Raw genomic sequence first — 18,247 nt, 5'->3', positions numbered from 1 at the left:
ACAAGTTCTAGTAAGCTATCCAAAATTCTTTATATTAAAAATTCACTTGAACAAATAACTAGACCAATTAACTGCAAATTGCTTGGCCACTATTATCAAATCAAATAATGCTGAACCCTTTACTCTCAACTATCACATGTGATAGTCTTCCCATGAGTACTGTCCTAATCAGCAAGGTGGGAAGGGCTATTCTTCTCTCATAGCTGGTTTCATTTGATTGGGCAAAACAAAGAGCCACATTTGTTGAAACTGCATCAACAAATTAAAGATCAGAGATAGTACATTAACCTTCCTCAAACAGTAGCAGTGACAGGCATTTATATAGTCTTTTATGCGGTTTCAAAGTACAATGCTGTAGTTAAGAGCCACCTTTCCAGGTACTGAATGCTAGGTCATTCTGAGACTAAATTAATATACAAAGAGGTAGTACAATGTTGATTGAGTCCCAGATAGAAGAAACTGAAATCTTGGGCAAGTTACTTAACCTCACTGAGCCTTATTTTCTTCTCACAGACGGTAATAGAAATTAAAGTGCTTTGAAGATAAAAGTGATACATGAACTCTCATAAGTATAGATCCAAATAAAACCAAATTAAATTGTCTTCAAATCTGGATTTGGCTAGAATATCAATGATGGGGATCTCCCAACTTATGGGGACCTTCTCTAAGAAAAAACTCTCCCTCCACCCCTACAGGAGATACTTAGTAGCTTTTAAGAGTGAGCTAAATGGAAGCAATGTGAGGGAGTTTAAATGACTTTTAAAATATTTTGTTTAAAAAATTGACAAAAATCTGAGCATCTAATATCACTGTTACAACCCAAAGAGCAATTTAAATTCAATGTTCAAGACAGAAATTGGAAAGCTTTCAGAAAATGCTCCGAAGGCTTCATTAACCAAGTTAATTGTTGGGGATGGTCTCATTCACAGTTCCCTGCAAAGAAACTGAACCAAATCTCATCATTTTATATTAAGTAGGAACAGTGAATAAGGCACATAATATAGGTGACTTGGGCCACCAATATATCTTTTTTTAAAACTATAAAAATAAACATAAGTAACTAATGGAATAACAAAATAAAAGTTTATTTTATTAGAATTAGGAATGTTCTTTCCCTCTGGGCAACCTGAACAGTCCAGTTACAATGAAAATCTAAGAACAGTTATTTCCACACCACAGGGTGCTCTATGCACAAAATTACAGGGTTAGGAGCATTTAATCAATTTACCGATCTGATTGTCTCACCAACCCGCCCCCTCCCATCCCCCAAGTGCTCTATACCGGGATTTGTAGCTAAAAGATTTTGTTACATCAAGTCCTTTTCTCTCTTGTACTAAATTTCAGTTCCTAATCATGGCTGAACCACATTTTACACTGCAGATTCAACCATTTCAAATCAAGTCAGTCAGTCTTGGATCTGTTATATATGTGTGTATGTATACACATGTGTATTTAATATATTTATTTAAACACACATAAAACACATACAATCTGGGTTGCAGCAAATTACACAGAATTTAGAGTTTGATGATATTATATGCTACTCAATTTTACCACTGTGTGTATCCTGAGCTTTGGATCAAAATTTTATTGAAAATCATTTAAAGTCCATCTACTGCTGAATGAATTGTTCAAATGAAGCATGCACTTTCAAAAGACAATGTAACTGCCCTCAAGAAGACAAGGAGACCCTGGTGCTTACCGTGAATAGAGCCCTCTGACAAAAAGACTTAGGTAGGTGAAATAGGGAAGCTGTCATACAATATGGCTTGCCTATCGCAGCTGGGGTCACTGAAGCTACTAACAATGAAAGCAATTAACTCAGGGAATTCCATCAAATATGGAGATAGCTGTTAAAAGCTTGGAAGTTCAGAAAAGGCCAGTTCACCTTGATCCATATGAATTAGGGAATGCACCCACACCTGCAATACCCTTACGTAATATGCCAACACTGAAACTAAAAACCATCTCTAAAAAGCACTGTTCCTCCATGGGTGGGGGCTGATATTATGAAGTGCACACACTGTTTTTGGATACTTGTTGCAAGGGCAGCATGTAAAGAGGATTCATGACACTGAAACCTAGATACTGCAGTTAACTGGTTAAGATTTTTAAAAACACCACACATACACAAAACATTTTAAGGGAGCCACATATATCTAGATAGCAACTCTGGCTGCTTTTCAAAGTTACCAGGGAAAGGAACTCATTCAAGCTTTCTGTTAAAAAAAAAAAAAAAAAATCTCCTTAGTTTTGATAAATGTCTTTTAAGATTGATGCAGTCATTTAAAATAAAGTCAAATGAATGACGGGGGAGAGGGGAGGAGAAGAGACTATGGAAGAAGCAGACACTGAGTTCAGATTTGCACCTGAGGTGGCAAGGGAGGAGAGGATAAAAGGTATGGGTGAAGTTGATCCTAAAGCGACAAGTGGTTTAAGGAAGCAGCATAATATACTCAGCAAACATTCACTGATTTTTGATGGGAAAAGAACAGTTGCAAGTACATCTCATGTAACAACCTTTTTCTAAAAGGAAAAGTAGGGTTGATTCAGCAAAGCCTAACTTAGGCAAAAGGCCAGAGGAAAGTGAACCTACTTCCCAATGGAGTAATAAGATGTACAATGCAAGAGCAGACAAAGCTGCCTCACAAATGGTAAACACTCCCTAGGCGCAAGACATTTAAAGGAAGACAAAGAGGTCACGAAAACTGGTACTTAATATTAAGACCTCTTGATCTAGTTGCCTAGCTCACTATGCACTCCTGTATAAAACTGACAGATTTAGGGATGCTGACCTGTTGAAAAATACCACAGCCAGAATGGCCTAAACAGGTATATAGTTAATAAAACCACCACCATCCTTTACTTTTAACATAGCTCTTAGTAGAAATTTCATAAAAATGGACATCACAGCTAAAATGCATTATTAATTCTCCTATCTGCTGACAATAGAAAAGAAGCAAACTCAGTGATTTCTATTTAAATGCACTAGATGGGAATATTATGTTCTAGGGGTGTTTGCCTTCAAACTGAACCCACAGCAACACACACAAGCAATTTCAGTATCTGCCATTTTAAATTCACAATCTGAAACTAAGTGAATGGCTATTTATTTATATTTATATTTAAAGCAAAAACATTCTATTTGACACCCTAATGTAAAGAAGGGGTGAGAGAAGAGCCATAACTAAAATCTTAAAAGGCTCAAAAGCAGCAATTAAGGGGGAAAAAAAAAAAGAAAAAAGTTGAAATGTCTCCTCTGGATGTGACAGGGAGCATAGGAAGCCTTCAGGTATGTGCATGACACGGGTGCACAAAGGCTTAGGTAGATGAATGAGGCCATGGGAGGGGGGGAGGTTGGGGACTGGGTCATTCTTGAACGACAGCAAAAAGCTCCCTCTTGCGGCCCTTATCAGGCCATGGCATTTAGTCAGAGCTTGACCTCCCCGTCCCTGATCAAGAGCTGGAATTCAAGGCATGAGGCCCATGGCCAGCAACGGACATATCAAAACGAGAAAGGGCAAAGTAATCTCAGGAAAGGAAAATCACAGAGCTCTAGTTAGGTCTTCCAGAGGTGCTAAACCAACACACCTTTATCCCAACCCTCAACCCTGGAAAGATAAAGCAAACTGAAAGAAAATGCACAGCAAATAGACATAATCTTGAAGATTTTTAAAGAATAAATATTTTTTGTAATTAAACATTATGCAAACACGTGCCACGCTTGCTTTGTCCATGCATATGCGCTATATACAATTTTGAAAAATACTGTGTTGTCTTCTTGTTTTAAAAGTCATATACAAAGTTTTTTGTTTTTTTGTTTTTTTGTTTAATTCCTCTTGCTGCCTACCCCTTTCCCCGCCCCAAGAATTTTCTTTACAAGGAACTAATTCACTAATTCACTCATGACCTTGGGGTATGAGAGAAAGAGAGTCAGTCTGTGTGTGTGGGTATCTGTATGTGTAGGGGAGGAAGGGGAAGAAGTTCTTTACCAAAGTACAACAAAATGGCTGGTTTGGACATGAAAAGCAGTGTCAAGGAGCAGTTTTAAATTTTAACTGTACTATACTCAGGAAAAAGAAAAAGAAAAAAAGGAGTCAGCTTTGAGAATGAAGCTACGTTACAAGTTAAAGTTGGAGGGCTTTTAGTGTGTCTGTCACACTTTTGTTGGCGGCCTAGAATACTGTTGTACAATGGTTTATCTACCTTTTTTTATTACAATATAATTTACTTAAACTTTCCGTTAACAAAACAGAATTCTGGTACTACAGACCAGAGGTGTCAGAACAGGCTTAGTGCCTCCTTGTTTGTGTTTGTTTTGTTTTGTTTTGTTTTAATTGCATGAGCACTCTAGATGGTAAAGTTTTCAGAGTTCATTTTATGCAGGGCCATTCTCAGTCCTCAATGTACTCCCACAGATCTTTTTCATAGCCTTCATGCACATGCTGTAACAAAACCCTTCGTCGACTCTCACAGTATCTGCAATCAAAGAAAAAAAAAAACACTTGTCAGCCTCCATTAATAAAAAAAGAGGCATTTACTTAATTTTAAAGGCACTCATACAGTTTATCCAGACCTGGAAGAAGCATTTGTTTTTTTTTTTAACAGGCACATTTCAGGTCTAGATGTACACAGCTAAAAACAAACCGTTTTCCGATTTTAAAAAGGTATTCTTCAAAAGTTGTGATTCCCAGTTTTGAGAATTAATTCTAGAGTAATAAATTGTAAGAAATTCCTAAGTCCCTTAGAAAGCATTTGATTCAATTCTGTCATTCTACAGATAATAGTTTCAGAAAAATAATTTCAAGGGTTACTGATTCCCACCTATAAAATCTTTGTTAACTGTGAAAGTGACTATAAACACAATGTAGTAACTATAGTTGACTAAGGGAAGTGAAAATATTACTTGGGACTAAATCTCCAAGTCTTCCAAATGCCCAAATTTTCCTACTACTATTAAAAAGATATTAGTATATATATGTCAGGAAACAACTTTGGGGAAAACAGCAGCTCCATGTTGAGAAAGCAAACATTTTGCATCTTTAGCTTAAGAGGCAGCACATTTTGAAGTATCCTCTACCCCTAGGACAAAGTAATCCTCTCCTTAGAAAAAACAAATCTAATAAAAACTCTAAAAAAGCTTGGTTAGCTCACTTGTCGATAGCCATGAACCCCAGAATCCCCAGGCTACAACCAGCACCCTAGTATCATCCCTCCTCATAATAACCATTTGCCCTTTCTTAGGTTCTTTCTTCCTCACAATGTGGCAACTAAGTAGATAAAGCTGAGTGGAAGATGCAGAACCTGCCAATGGGATAAATGCTTGACTAGCACTACTATCTGCAATTCGTTGCCCAAAAGACAGAAGCAATCTGTGGGAAACATGGTAGCAACACAGTTACTGAATATGCTAAATCCAAGTTTCACAATCATCTAACTTCGCCACTAAGGCATAGGGTCAGAAACTTTTGCTCCACAACTGGTAAAGAAATCTCACCTGTACTTATCTTGTACTTTTTGCTTTATATCCTGCAGAGAATCTTGGGAAATATCTCGTTCAAGGTAGCCCGAAAGCACCTCTGTGGCATTCTCTAGATCTGCTTGGTTATTCTGCAAGAAATGAGGAAAAATACATAGTAAATATTGGCTTAGATGAAAGCTAAAAGATACACCATCTGCTTCTTTGCCTATAGACTGCTCTCAACACTGACTGTGTAATTTTCACAGGTGGTTTCTGCACCTGTAAGCTCTTTAATCGCTTTCACCTCTAACAACTTGTTCTCTTTTTTCCAGGATAATTTTTTATGTTAAAAGAACGAAAGATTTACCCATTACCACTGGAAGAATATCAAGAAAAAGTCCTGAAAGTGATTAGGAAAAGTCTTTTTGGAATATTCTAGTTCTGCAAACTACTATCTGCTGAAACACAAAGAGAGGGGAAACTTGAGGAAAAAATATAAACCCATTCCTGTTTACAGCTGGCTGCACCTACTTCTTCTAAGAGAACAATGCATGTAAGATTAAAATTGTTATCCTTTACTACTATGGCTAGTTCTATACATTTACCCATTTAATTCCCATCTGCTAGTCAGGGTTATTGTCTAGTCATCTATGGACATCAGTGTTTTATGCATCAATTTTTAATATGCAGTTTACGTTAGTTTCAGGTGTACAATATAGTGATTCAACAATTCTTTACTCAGTGCTCATCACGGTAAGTGTAGTCACCATCTGTCACCAAAAAACGTTAATGCCATCTTATTGACTAAATTCCCAATGCTATACTTTTCATTTCTGTGATTAATTTATTTTGTGAGTGGAAGTTTATACCTCTTAATCCCCATCCATCTATCTCAACCATCCATCCACCCACCTCTCCTCTGGCAACCACCAGTTTGTTCTCTGTATTTAAGAATGCTTTTTTTTCCTCCTTCTTTCTTTGTTTGATCATTTGTTTTGTTTTATAAATTCCACATGAGTGAAATCAATTTACTTATTAGAATTACACTCTCTAGGTCCATCCATGTTGCTGCAAATGGCAAGATCTCATTCTTTTTTATTATACATTAATTTTAATTTTTTTTAAAGACTTTATTTATTTATTTGAGAGTGAGCAAGAGAGAGTGAGGGAGCACAAACAGGGGGAGCGACAGAAGGAGAGTTAGAATCAGGCTCCCCACTGAGCAGGGAGCTCGACGCAGGGTTCGATCCCAGGACCCTGGGAACATGACCTGAGCCAAAGGCAGATGCTTAACCAACTGAGCCACCCAGGCGCCCCTATGCATCAATTTTAAATGAGCATGCCTACTTGAAAAACCTTTACTGCTAAAAGCCCCCGTTAGTCATTACTCTTCCACTGAAGGTAACCACCATATTAACTTCTAATACCATATATTAGTTTTGCCTGAATAAAGGCTTTTACTGAGAACTTATGATGTGCCAGGTGCTATATAAGCAATATACATGTATTGTCTCACTTAAACCTTGTTAACGTCCTTGAGAAGTATTTACTCCATTTTAAAATAAAGATATAGATAACATTAAGTAATCTGCTGCAAGTCAACAGAGCTAAAAAGTGATTAAGTTTCAAATTCAGGGCTGACTCCAGAGCCTGCACACTTAATCACTAGCTGGCTAAACCACATCAACTTGAATGTAGTTTAGGACAAGAAATCTAAATTCTGAGCAAATAGGAACCTTTAAAACTCTATGTATCTTATCTATGAAAGACCAAGTAGACCTATGACACAGGGATATTTTCCCCCACTCAGTAACTATTCCTACCTCAAAGATAATGGACTGGTTATTCTTTTTGAGGTAGAAAGCGAAGACATAAGTGTACATGAGTGTGGCACGACACTGGCAGAGGACATCAACTGCTTTCTTCAGGAACTGCACCTCAATCCAGGACATGTTGTGCTGTTGCATCTCCTCCATTTTCTGCTTCACCTGAGCATAGAGTTTGTGCTCAAAGCGTAGACTCTGCATGTGGTTCATATAGCGATTACAGTAGAACAGGTACCTCTGCAGGGCTGCCCTAGATCGCTGTCCCATTAAGAAAAATTATGGACATGTAATTATAACAAATGTATCAAATACACACAAAAGCTGAGATCATATTTACAGATGAAACAGTATAGGAATTTAAGGTAAACTCAGGAATAAACAGATATCTCTTACCACCTTTTGTTATTTAATACTGCTATGAATATCCTATAGCTGCACTTCCCAATATGGCAGCCACTGGACACCTGTGGCTATTTAAACTAAAATAAAAAATTCAGTTCCCCAGTGCTCAATAACCATTTGTGGTCAGTGGCCTTATAAAGAACATTTCCATCACAGAAAGTTATACTGGATAACACTGTTCTGCAGTATGCAATAAGTAAACAAGTAAGAAGCATCAACATTTTAAAGTAGAAAACAACAGAGAGACAGCCAGACATCATCTAACTCCTCACATAATACCAAAGAAAGTCTACAGTATCAACAGGTAGGTGCCCCTCTCACTCCCCAACTGAGTTTGAATTTGAGTATCTAGAATTAACCACCAGTTTCAGGAAATACAGGGATAAAAGAACCTATTAAATGATACCAGGGAGTTACAATCAGCAAAATCCAGAATGTGAAAATTTTACAGGACAAAAGGACTTAGTTTCCTCAACAAATAATTGGCAACGTGGAGGGGAAAAAGGAACAGTAGACCTATAGATTAGAGAATACTCAAAAGATATCAATCAAATCCAATTTGTGGACCTGTGTGGATCCTGATTTGAACCAACTTATATAAAAGAAAATTTATGAGATAAATGGAGACATTTGAACACTGGATAGTTAATGATATTAACAAAGTATTGCTTTAAAAACATATATATACAAAGATAATAATGGTATTGCAGTTATATTGAAAGTTTTTTTTTTTTAAGATTTTATTTATTTATTTGACAGAAAGAGACACAGCGAGAGAGGGAACACAAGCAGGGGGAGTGGAAGAGGAAGAAGCAGGCTTCCAGCAGGGAGCCCAATGCGGGGCTCGATGCCAGGACCCTGGGATCATGACCTGAGCCCAAGGCAGACGCTTATCAACTGAGCCACCCAGGTGCCCCAAATCTGTTTTTTTTTTTTTTTCAAAGATTCTATTTATTTATTTGACAGAGAGAGACACAGCGAGAGAGGGAACACAAGCAGGGGCAGAGGGAGAGGGAGAAGCCCGATGCGGGGCTTGATCCCAGGACCCTGGGATCATGACCTGAGTTGGAAGGCAGACGCTTAACCAGCTGAGCCACCTAGGCGCCCCATATTAAAAATGTTTTAAAGATACATGAAGTATTACCAAAGAAACAATATACCTGGTCTAGATTTGTTTTATATTATTTATCAGACTACAAAAATAATTCACCTTGGTCTCTCACAGTATACTGTAAATCTCTAGAGATAGTCTTTTTTAAAAAGTAATATTGTTTTTTTTTGTTTTTAATTTTATTATGTTATGTTAGTCACCATACATCATTGGTTTTTGATGTGGTGATCCACGATCCATTGTTTTCGTATAACACCTCGTGCTCCATGCAGTACATGCCCTCCTTAATACCCATCACCGGGCTAACCAATCCCCCCTCCCCCCTCCCCTCTAAAACTCTGTTTGTTTCTCAGAGTCCATAGTCTCTCATGGTTCATCTCTCCCTCCAATTCCCCCTCCGCCATTTTTCCCTTCCTTCTCCTAATGTCCTCCATGTTATTCCTTATGTTCCGCAAATAAGTGAAACGAAAAGTAATATTGTTATCTCTAGTGCCTAATATGCAGAAAATGATTAATAAATGTTTGTTAAATGCAACCACTATGAAAGGGTTTCGTACCACACACACACATTTCTTTTTTTTCTTTTTTAAGATTTTTTTATTTGAGAGAGCGAGCAAGAGAGAGAGAGCACGAGCAGGGTAAGGGGAAGAGGGAGAAAAAGACTCCCCACTGAGCGGGGAGCCCGATGTGGGACTCAATCCCAGGACTCTGGGATCATGACCTGAGCCAAAGGCTGATGCTTAACTGACTGAGCCACGCAGGCGCCCCTACGTATTTCTTTTTACTGTCATTTCCTCTTCCTCTCCTTATGCCTCAGAGACTACAAATAGCACAGACGCTACTAGGCCCATGGTTGGGTTCCTGCTTAGAAATACTAACTCTGAACCACATAATTAGCCAATTACATGATCCAGTATCAAACAACAGTGAAATATCTAAAAAAAAATCTATTATTACTACTCAAGAATCAGAGAGGTATCAAATCAATGCTTGTACACTGGAAAATTATGCCAATTATATGTCATTGTTATTAGATTAAAAGCAATATTAATGTTATTAAATGTGTTAATCAAAAAATTAATGCCAATTATGTATAAAATCTAATATGTAGAAAATACTCTGCTTGGCATTTTATCTCCCCCCGAAGCATTAATATTTTCAAGTCTGTCAAATTTCCAAGATTAAATGGAAAAACTAAACTACCATATAAAATATATGATGTTAGTGGACTTTAGTAACTGATATAATGATTCAATAATTCTAAAATAGCTTCTCACTAAAATACCTCTAAAATTCAACATGAACCCATTTCACCACTGCAAATAAGACCAACTTTTAAATCAAATGCCAGAACCTGGATTGAGAAATGCACTGAGTGATGACCTAAAAACAGTTTGGAAAAAAAGTCCAAAACAACAAACCTGACTGCTTAGAGCTTAGAACAGGGATAAGCAAACTCTGGCATGTGAGCCAAATCCAGCTGCTGCCTGGTTTTGTAAATAAAGTTAACTTGGAACTTTGTTCAACTTCTGTCCATAACTCTGGCATGACTACTCATCTGAGTCTATGGCTGATTTAGCATTACAAGATCAGAGGCAGAGTCGAATAGTTGTAAAGAGACCATATAGTCTGTAAAGCTGAAAATATTTACCATTTGACCCTTTACAGAAAAAGTATACTAATTCTCCTGGCCTAGAAAATAAGAAAATCCAAATGTCCACCACGATCAGCACCACGGCACAGTATGTTAAGTCAACAACTTTCTACAACACAGGTACACCTTTCCAAAGTACTCAACTACCCATCTATGTTCTTTCTGGACTGTGTGCCAACCTTCTAGTACTTTTTAAGGCTACAACTCCCAGTGAATAGTATGTCAGATTACGGGAGTAGGGAAAGTGAGGAAAGAAGAGGCCAGATGAGCATGCAATGTGTGCTCCATTCTGGGAGGAAGAGCTCCCACTAAATAAATAAACAAATAAAGCCACTCATAAAATCTTTCTCTGTACACCCACAGGATCAGAAGATTCTAGTTCAGTCCAAAAGATGCAAACTAGAAAAATAATGTGTTCTACCCTCTAGAATCTACATGTTAGAAACTGGCTTAGAAGCTATGCACAATAATCCACCCTCCCTGTGGATCTCAGAAAGAGATTCTACCAGCACCCAAATGAGGCCAAGGATAACTCATATACTTTCTCTACTGGTGAATACCGTATCTGGCTAGATCTAGCTAGATTACTATTCATTCAGAAGTAAAAACTAAAAGCCTATATACCACAGTAATTAGGAAAAATATAATGCAGCTTAAGAAAAAAAAAAGAACATTTCTCTGTAGACTATTCTCTGTAGGATAACTATTATCAGAATTAGAATAAACTTTAGAGAAATTTATGGTTTCTTCAACAGGATTTAAGACAATTGTGACTACTTAAAACAGAAGGGGAAAGCCATAAGGGAGAAAGGCTAAGATTAAAACAAACAACAACAGAAAGAAATGCAATGACAAACTGAGCTAAATAAAAAAATACAAAAGTAGAATCAAGTCCAAATGGGAGGTTGGAAAAGCATGACTCTTCAGTATACAACTTTTATATTAAAACTACATGGTGTGATGCATCTCAAACTGGAGTCTAATCATACTCAATGGGAGTGGGGTAGGGGAGCCAAATGATCTGGTCTAAACAGACCATGGGATTTAAAAGTATTTTAAAATCTGATGACAACCTAAGAAAACACAAACACTCTGGGATAATCTCAATGAATTTATAATTAAGAACCAAAGTTTTATTTCAGGTCTTACTTTGTGAAATGGCTAAAACTGGCATTAAGCAACATTAACTGTACTAAGCTAATGAGGAAAACAAGTGAAAGAGAATACATCAATGATAAATTCTGATCAAACCAAATCATGATGCACTATAGGAATAAAGGTTTGCAATAGTTGAGATCTAAAAAGTCAGTGGGAAAACAAGTTGCCACATGGCACTTAGTAGCATAGTACCATTCAATTTAAAAAAACTTGGGCCATCCAGCAGTTTATCAACAGTAATTTTATTTCAACAAACAATTTACCTGTCAAATTAATTTTAACTTGAGTCTCAAAGGTTTCGTAGTTTTCTTGGTTTGGTTGTATAGTTGTATATGAGCATAGACGTTTATAGCTGGTTTTATGTTGAAACATTTAAGTAATTTTATAGTGAATATAATTTAAATCAACACTGGAATTTGTGGGCATTTTTTTCCCTTTAAAAGGAACACAGATATTGTGAGAATCTGTGAAACACCATTCACCATTTATAAATACAAAATATTATTTTCCAGCTTTTTAAAAAAGTGAGACACAGAACTCTCACTTCTAACAATATGATAGACTAGGCTGTATATATTCTTTTGTATTTATGGTCTTTTCAATTAGAAATCAATTTTAAAGGAACATTTAAAAAGTAAAAAAATAAGCAGCAGATGTTTTGAATGACATCCTAGTAAGGAAAACCATTTGAAAAGAACATTTTTGGGACAACTAGGGAATGTCAATATGGAATAGACTAATGTAAGGAATAATTAAATTCCAGGATTCTACAATTATGACAGAATTACTAAGCTGAAAGGAACTCAAAGTGTTGATGAAGGTAATTCACACCTAGTGTTTGAACCATCTACAACAGTGAGTTATATCCCTAACTAGTAACAGGGAACTCTCCTCTCCTGAGGCAGTCCATTCTAAATCAGCTCATCTATAATCCTTACCACTTCTTGATGAATAATGAGGTTAAAAAAAAAAAAAAAGAATGTATATAAACAGCAGCAAAACTATTTAACAAATACTGTTCTCTAGACTCCTTGCTGGGGTGAGAAAATCTTGACACCAAAACTACTAAAACCCAGAACTGTGCTACATGACTAGATTAATTAAAAGAAAGCAAACAAATCTATAAACAGGAGTGCTACTGATAAGCATTTTGGATAAGATTCCCTTTCTAAATGTACACAGATACCCAGTATTTACTGGGGTGTCTTTCCACAACTCTTTCAGAATTGAAAACTTCTGCTGAATTATTCCCTAATAAACACGTAAGCACATTCTTGTTCAACTGTCACCTGAAAATAAACGTACTTACCTCCTGTGCATCTCTTGCTGCCTTTGCGTCATCCTCATTATAGCGGTTACAGTTGTACCTTAAAGTAAATTAAGAGGATTCTATAAGGCCAAAAATCAATGAAAAGGGAACAAATCACAGAAGTTTGGATTCAGAGATTATCTAGAAGCAATATTCTTCTTTATACAGGTAAACTGAGGTATTTAAAATGCCCAGGGTTCCACCTTTATGACAGAATTACAAGACTGAAAGGAAATCAAAGTGTTGTTGGATTCCCCACCTCCTGAAGTAGTTCATTCCAAATCAGCTCACTTGTAATCATTAGAAAACACTGTCATTCTAGAATTTCCATTCCTGACTGCAGTGTGAACTTTAAAAAAAAAAAAAAAAAATTTATTTATTAATTTGAGAGAGATAGAGAATGAGTGGTGGGGAGGGGCAGAGGGAGAGAAAGAGAAGCAGATTCCCCGCTGAGCAGGGAGCCCAATGCGGGGCTCAATTCCAGGACCCTGAGACCATGACCGGAGCCAAAGGCAGACGCTTAACAACTGAGCCACTCAGGCGCCCCTGCAGTTTGAACTTCTAACTCAGTTTTTGAAGAAAGAGGTCTTATTTCCTAGGTTGTCTGTTATTTAAACCAAATATTTCCAATTTTTCCAGTTACTCACCTTCTTATCTTTATAAATCAAAGAGAACCAACAGTTGATGGACTACTATGTAACAGTTGCTGTGCTATATGCTTTACATGCTATTATAGTTTCAAGAGTCACTGAAAACTGAATGACACACAAAATGAGAAGCAGGGGAAACGTGCCCAGAAGTCAGCTCAGAGTAGAGATGAACAAGACTGGCATTTCCCTTGTTCTGATTAACTCTACCTCTGCTTTTCTGGGAGTCTACATTATGGGAGCAGCTGATACTTGAGTGCTTACTACATATCACCCACTTACTACTAAAGTCTTTAAATGTACTATCAGATTCAATTCCCTGAACCACCTTATGAAATGTGTCTTATTATCCTCATTGAGCAGACAAAGAATTAAGTTTTGAGAAGACAAGTAACATACTTAAGGGTCATATAACTAGGGTTTCAGAGCTAAAAATGCTGGTCTCCCAACTGAGGGCCATGCCCTTAATTATGGACTGTATCGTTCACATGCTGTAAGTCATGTCTTCAGAATCTTTTTAACAGTAATCCTTTTAGATCTAAAGGAAGAATTTTGAATTTAATTTAAATCTTGTTAAACTGGACTCATTGTTCCAGCTTGTCAAGTTTTCCAGGATTTTAATGTCTATAAATTTAATCTTCTTCTATGATGTTATCCCAAAATGTATGCATGATTCTCTAACTAGTGAAAGAAAGTTGTCAGTAAAACTGACCAGAAAAGCAATAGATAGTTTACGTGAATAAAAAAGGTAAGGACAAAATCTTTCAGAATTGAAAACTAGAAGCAATATTCTTCTTTATACAGGTAAACTGAGGTATTTAAAATGCCCAGGGTTCCACCTTTATGGAAAAGATCACCTTTTTTTCAATTCTGAAAGAGTTTCAGCAAACCTTGGAAGTATTCCTTTAGGAAGACTCAAATTCATTTCCTGTAACTCCAAGAAATGGACATTCAATTAATCCCAAGTATCTCTGCGTATATTCATAGCCTAGGCCACAAACTTCTCAGCTAACACTGAAATACCTTGCTGAGGTCTACAAAACACTCCCTAATCCATCATCCTAATAATACCATTTGATTTGGGGATTTGACATTAAGAGAAAAGTTACGTGGTTTATATGTAGTTTGTGGAATCAATCACAAATTTTGGAAATTTGGGATTACATTTTGTCTGCTTTCAGTTTGTGGTAGCTTTCTATTTTCCTTAACTACTCAGTAAAATAACCAACAATAGCTTACTGATCTCATCTTTCAGTTTTTAAAGTAACCCAGACCACAATTCACTCGAGTCAGATTTATTAACTTCCCCCCAGCTTGGGTTATAATCCTCTCTTACCAAAAATTACTTTACTTAATTTAGCCCAAAGATCGGCTCTTCTTGCCCTCTACTGGTCAACTATTAATACCTCTTCTTCCTATCTAACATATCCTTAAAAACGTTCCTTTTGATATTTTTAAGGTATTTATAAGCCTCAACTCATTCTGGACTTTACTCAGCCAAAATTATTAAGGAACTGAAGGCCAGAAAAGCAAAGAGAATTCATCTATACTTCTAATTCAGATGATGGACAGTGCTACTTGGAATGCTATTTTGAGGATTCTGAGGCATTTTCAGATTTAAATAAGGAAGCATAGCATGATTCATTTGCAATGTTAGCTATGGGTAAAGGCAAGACACAGGAAACATTTCTGACAACCCTGGTCCAGGCCATGCTTCATTCTCCTGTATCCATCATTTGTTTTGTTTTTGTTCAGTTTTCTTTTTTTTTTTTTTAAAGATTTTATTTATTCATTTGACAGAGAAAGAGAGAGAAAGCACAAGCAGGGGGAGCGGAAGAGGGAGAAGCAGGCTCCCCGCAAAGCAGGGAGCCCAATGTGGGGCTCAATCCCAGGACCCTGGGATCATGACCTGAGCTGAAGGCAGACGCTTAACTGACTGAGCCTCCCAGGCACCCCTCTGTTCAGTTTTCAATATAGCTTCTTTAAAATTTGAGTTATGATCAGAGATTTCCTTACATACAAAAAATGTATCTTTGGGATGCCCAGGTGGCTCAGTCGATTGAGCGTCTGCCTTCAGCTCAGGTCATGATCTCAGGGTCCTGGGATCGAGTCCCGCATAGGCTCCTTGCTCAGCGGGGAGAAGTCTGCTTCTCCCTCTGCCTGCCGCTTCCCCTGCTTGTGCTCTCTCTCTCTGATAAATAAAAATCTTTTTAAAAAAAGGTATCTTTAACAAGAAATGTATCTTTTAATAACTCTTCTTCTCTATTCATTAGGCTTATTGGTTTAAATATACTAGAGTGAATTTAGTTTCTGGGAATAGTCTAATCCCCCAGTTTGCTTCTTAAAATCTAGAGTACCTGTCGGGCTAACCCCCAATACCATTCTTGGCTTTGACAGTGGTAAAATCACTTTCTTTACTTCCACACAACCAACTAGTTTTACCTAAGTCAGAATTAATTTCAGGCCAAGTAATCCCTCTCACTATTCCTCTAATGAAACTAATAAAAGTTCCAATGAAACTAAAAGAAAAGACTTGCCATTGTCTTAAGGTGAGATCCTCCTCCTGTCCTGCCTCTGCAATTTCTTCCCCTCCCATTCACTCTCTACAAAGCAGCCACAATTCTGAGGTAATGTATGTAAAGCACATAATATAGAGCCATCTCATCTAAATTACAGATCTAATCAAGTCACTCCCCACTTAAAATCCTTCTGATAATGTCCAAACTACTTTAGGTCCCAGTCTACTTTGTAACTCTTTTCCTATGCCCCACAACTTAGGAGGGGCCACAAACTGAAATGCCAATAAGCAGGTAACACAAATTAGTGAAATGGGTCATCTGTGTATTAAAACACTCAGAAATACTCTCATTTTTACCAGATGTGTTAGCTCCCTTTTTTCTCAAAACTCAAGACATCATGAATCTAACTTACATTTTCCCAAACTGCTAAGAAATATGGACAGAAGAGAGATATATATTATCTCTATTAAAAGTGATGCCATCTTTTAAATACATAGTGCTATCATGATATATGCAAATGCCCTCAAGATTCAGTCTTGCGGAAATATTTCAAACTAGAAAGTAAAGGCCTCATCTAAGGGGCTACTAATCAATTCCAGGCAAATACTGCCAAGCATGAATGCAGGCTTGTTCCTATGTTTCAAAGAAAGGCTAAAAATCTGGATTGCAGTGCGCAATTTTCCAATTTTTAAAGTTTGGGACACATTTTTGTCTAATAGCATACGAGGGTAAATAAAACACAACTGCAGGTTGGGTCTTGCCAATAATCTTTTAGTTTTCAACTACTGCCTAGACAGACATACTAGACAATCCAACTCTTCTCTAAATAAGTCATGCACTTTCACATCATTCTACCTTTGTTCATGAGGCTCCTTTTGCCCTGAACATTTTTCCTACCACTTTCAACTAATGAACTCTTAATCCCCCTTAAAATTCTCAAATATTACCTGCTCTGTGAAATATGCCTCATTTATCCCTGTCTCTGGACATCTTGCATATACTTTTAACAATGATCACACACTATATTCATTTATCTAGCTCCCAAGTTAGATGGTGGCTTCCATGAGGCAGAAACATTTGTTAATACACAGCATATATTACATACTTATGTGAACATTTTCTCCCCTTCATTTCCCCAACCTACCAGGCAGATCCATGTGGTTCCCAAGGGCCAAGACACACCCAGCAAAACTCTGCTTTACAGTTCTGGTTACGACAGACCATGTGATTACAACCGCCATCCTTCTCAATTGTGACATGGCATTTGGGACATTCCTATGAAGAGAAACTACAAAGTTGGTGTCAATGCTACACTAGGTTGTATTACTACCACCGAAGAGAAGCCAGTTCTAGATTTGGTTTATTTTTAAATACCACATTTATTGTTATGAATACACGTAAAGAAAGCACTCCGAACAGTGTGCAATACAGTAAGTACTACTAGAAAAGCTATTACCATTATTACTGGCTATTAAGATATACAACAATTAAAAGATTTGTTTTAGCGGGGTTGGGGACAAAAACATGAAGTACTTTTAACCATACATGTAGAATAATAGTTTTACAGGAGGTAAAACATTTTGTTCATGTAAATATAATTAACTGTCCAGTGTCCTCTAGAAATAATTATTGAGTACTTCCTGTATACCACACACTGTTCTCAGTGTTTTATATGCATTAACTCATAATCCTTATAGTGATCCTATTTTCATTTGTCAGATGAATAAACTAAGGGAGAGAAAAATAATAAAAACACTGGTCTGAGGTCACACAGGTAGCAAACGGTAGAGTCAGGATTCAAGCCCAAGCAATTTGGCCTTAAGAATCAGGCAAGAAGGACTGGTAAGATAGGTAAATTCTTCTTGTGGCTACTGAATTTCCCAACTTTCTCTGTCAAATACCCTTGTTTTATTTATTTTTGTTGTTGTTGTAGCTTTTAAGTAAACTCTACCCTCAACATGGGGCTTAAACTCACAACCCTGAAATCAAGAGTCACATGCTCTACTAACTGAGCCAGGCAGGCACCCTCAAATACCCTTGCTTTAAGTCTTTCTCATTGTGGTCCATTTATAACTGTGCTACAGAGATCACAGCTTTTTCCAAGTCTGTGTCATATTCTTGGTTACTAACGAGCCAAAGTTATTACCCTACAGCAGGTCT

At 37.1% G+C, this 18,247-nt stretch overlaps 1 protein-coding gene across 1 annotated transcript in view; it reads right to left on the bottom strand.

The window, feature by feature from the left end:
- Positions 1–1,069: 1,069 nt before the first annotated feature.
- Positions 1,070–18,247, bottom strand: part of ARIH1 (ariadne RBR E3 ubiquitin protein ligase 1) — a 120,262-nt gene continuing 103,084 nt past the window's right edge. The window contains exons 10-14 of the mRNA XM_032417626.1: positions 17,232–17,362; positions 12,922–12,979; positions 7,285–7,545; positions 5,498–5,610; positions 1,070–4,479 (exon numbers count right to left, since the gene is read on the bottom strand). Coding sequence (XP_032273517.1) covers positions 4,395–4,479; positions 5,498–5,610; positions 7,285–7,545; positions 12,922–12,979; positions 17,232–17,362 — 648 coding nt within the window. The 3' untranslated portion in view covers positions 1,070–4,394. The remainder of the gene's footprint in view (positions 4,480–5,497; positions 5,611–7,284; positions 7,546–12,921; positions 12,980–17,231; positions 17,363–18,247) is intronic.

The sequence above is a fragment of the Phoca vitulina genome, unplaced genomic scaffold, assembly GCF_004348235.1.
Source record: "Phoca vitulina isolate PV1807 unplaced genomic scaffold, GSC_HSeal_1.0 scaffold20, whole genome shotgun sequence".
Classification (NCBI taxonomy): domain Eukaryota; kingdom Metazoa; phylum Chordata; class Mammalia; order Carnivora; family Phocidae; genus Phoca; species Phoca vitulina.
The sequence above is the reverse complement of the archived record's forward strand: the minus strand, read 5'-3'. Positions and strand labels throughout refer to the sequence as shown.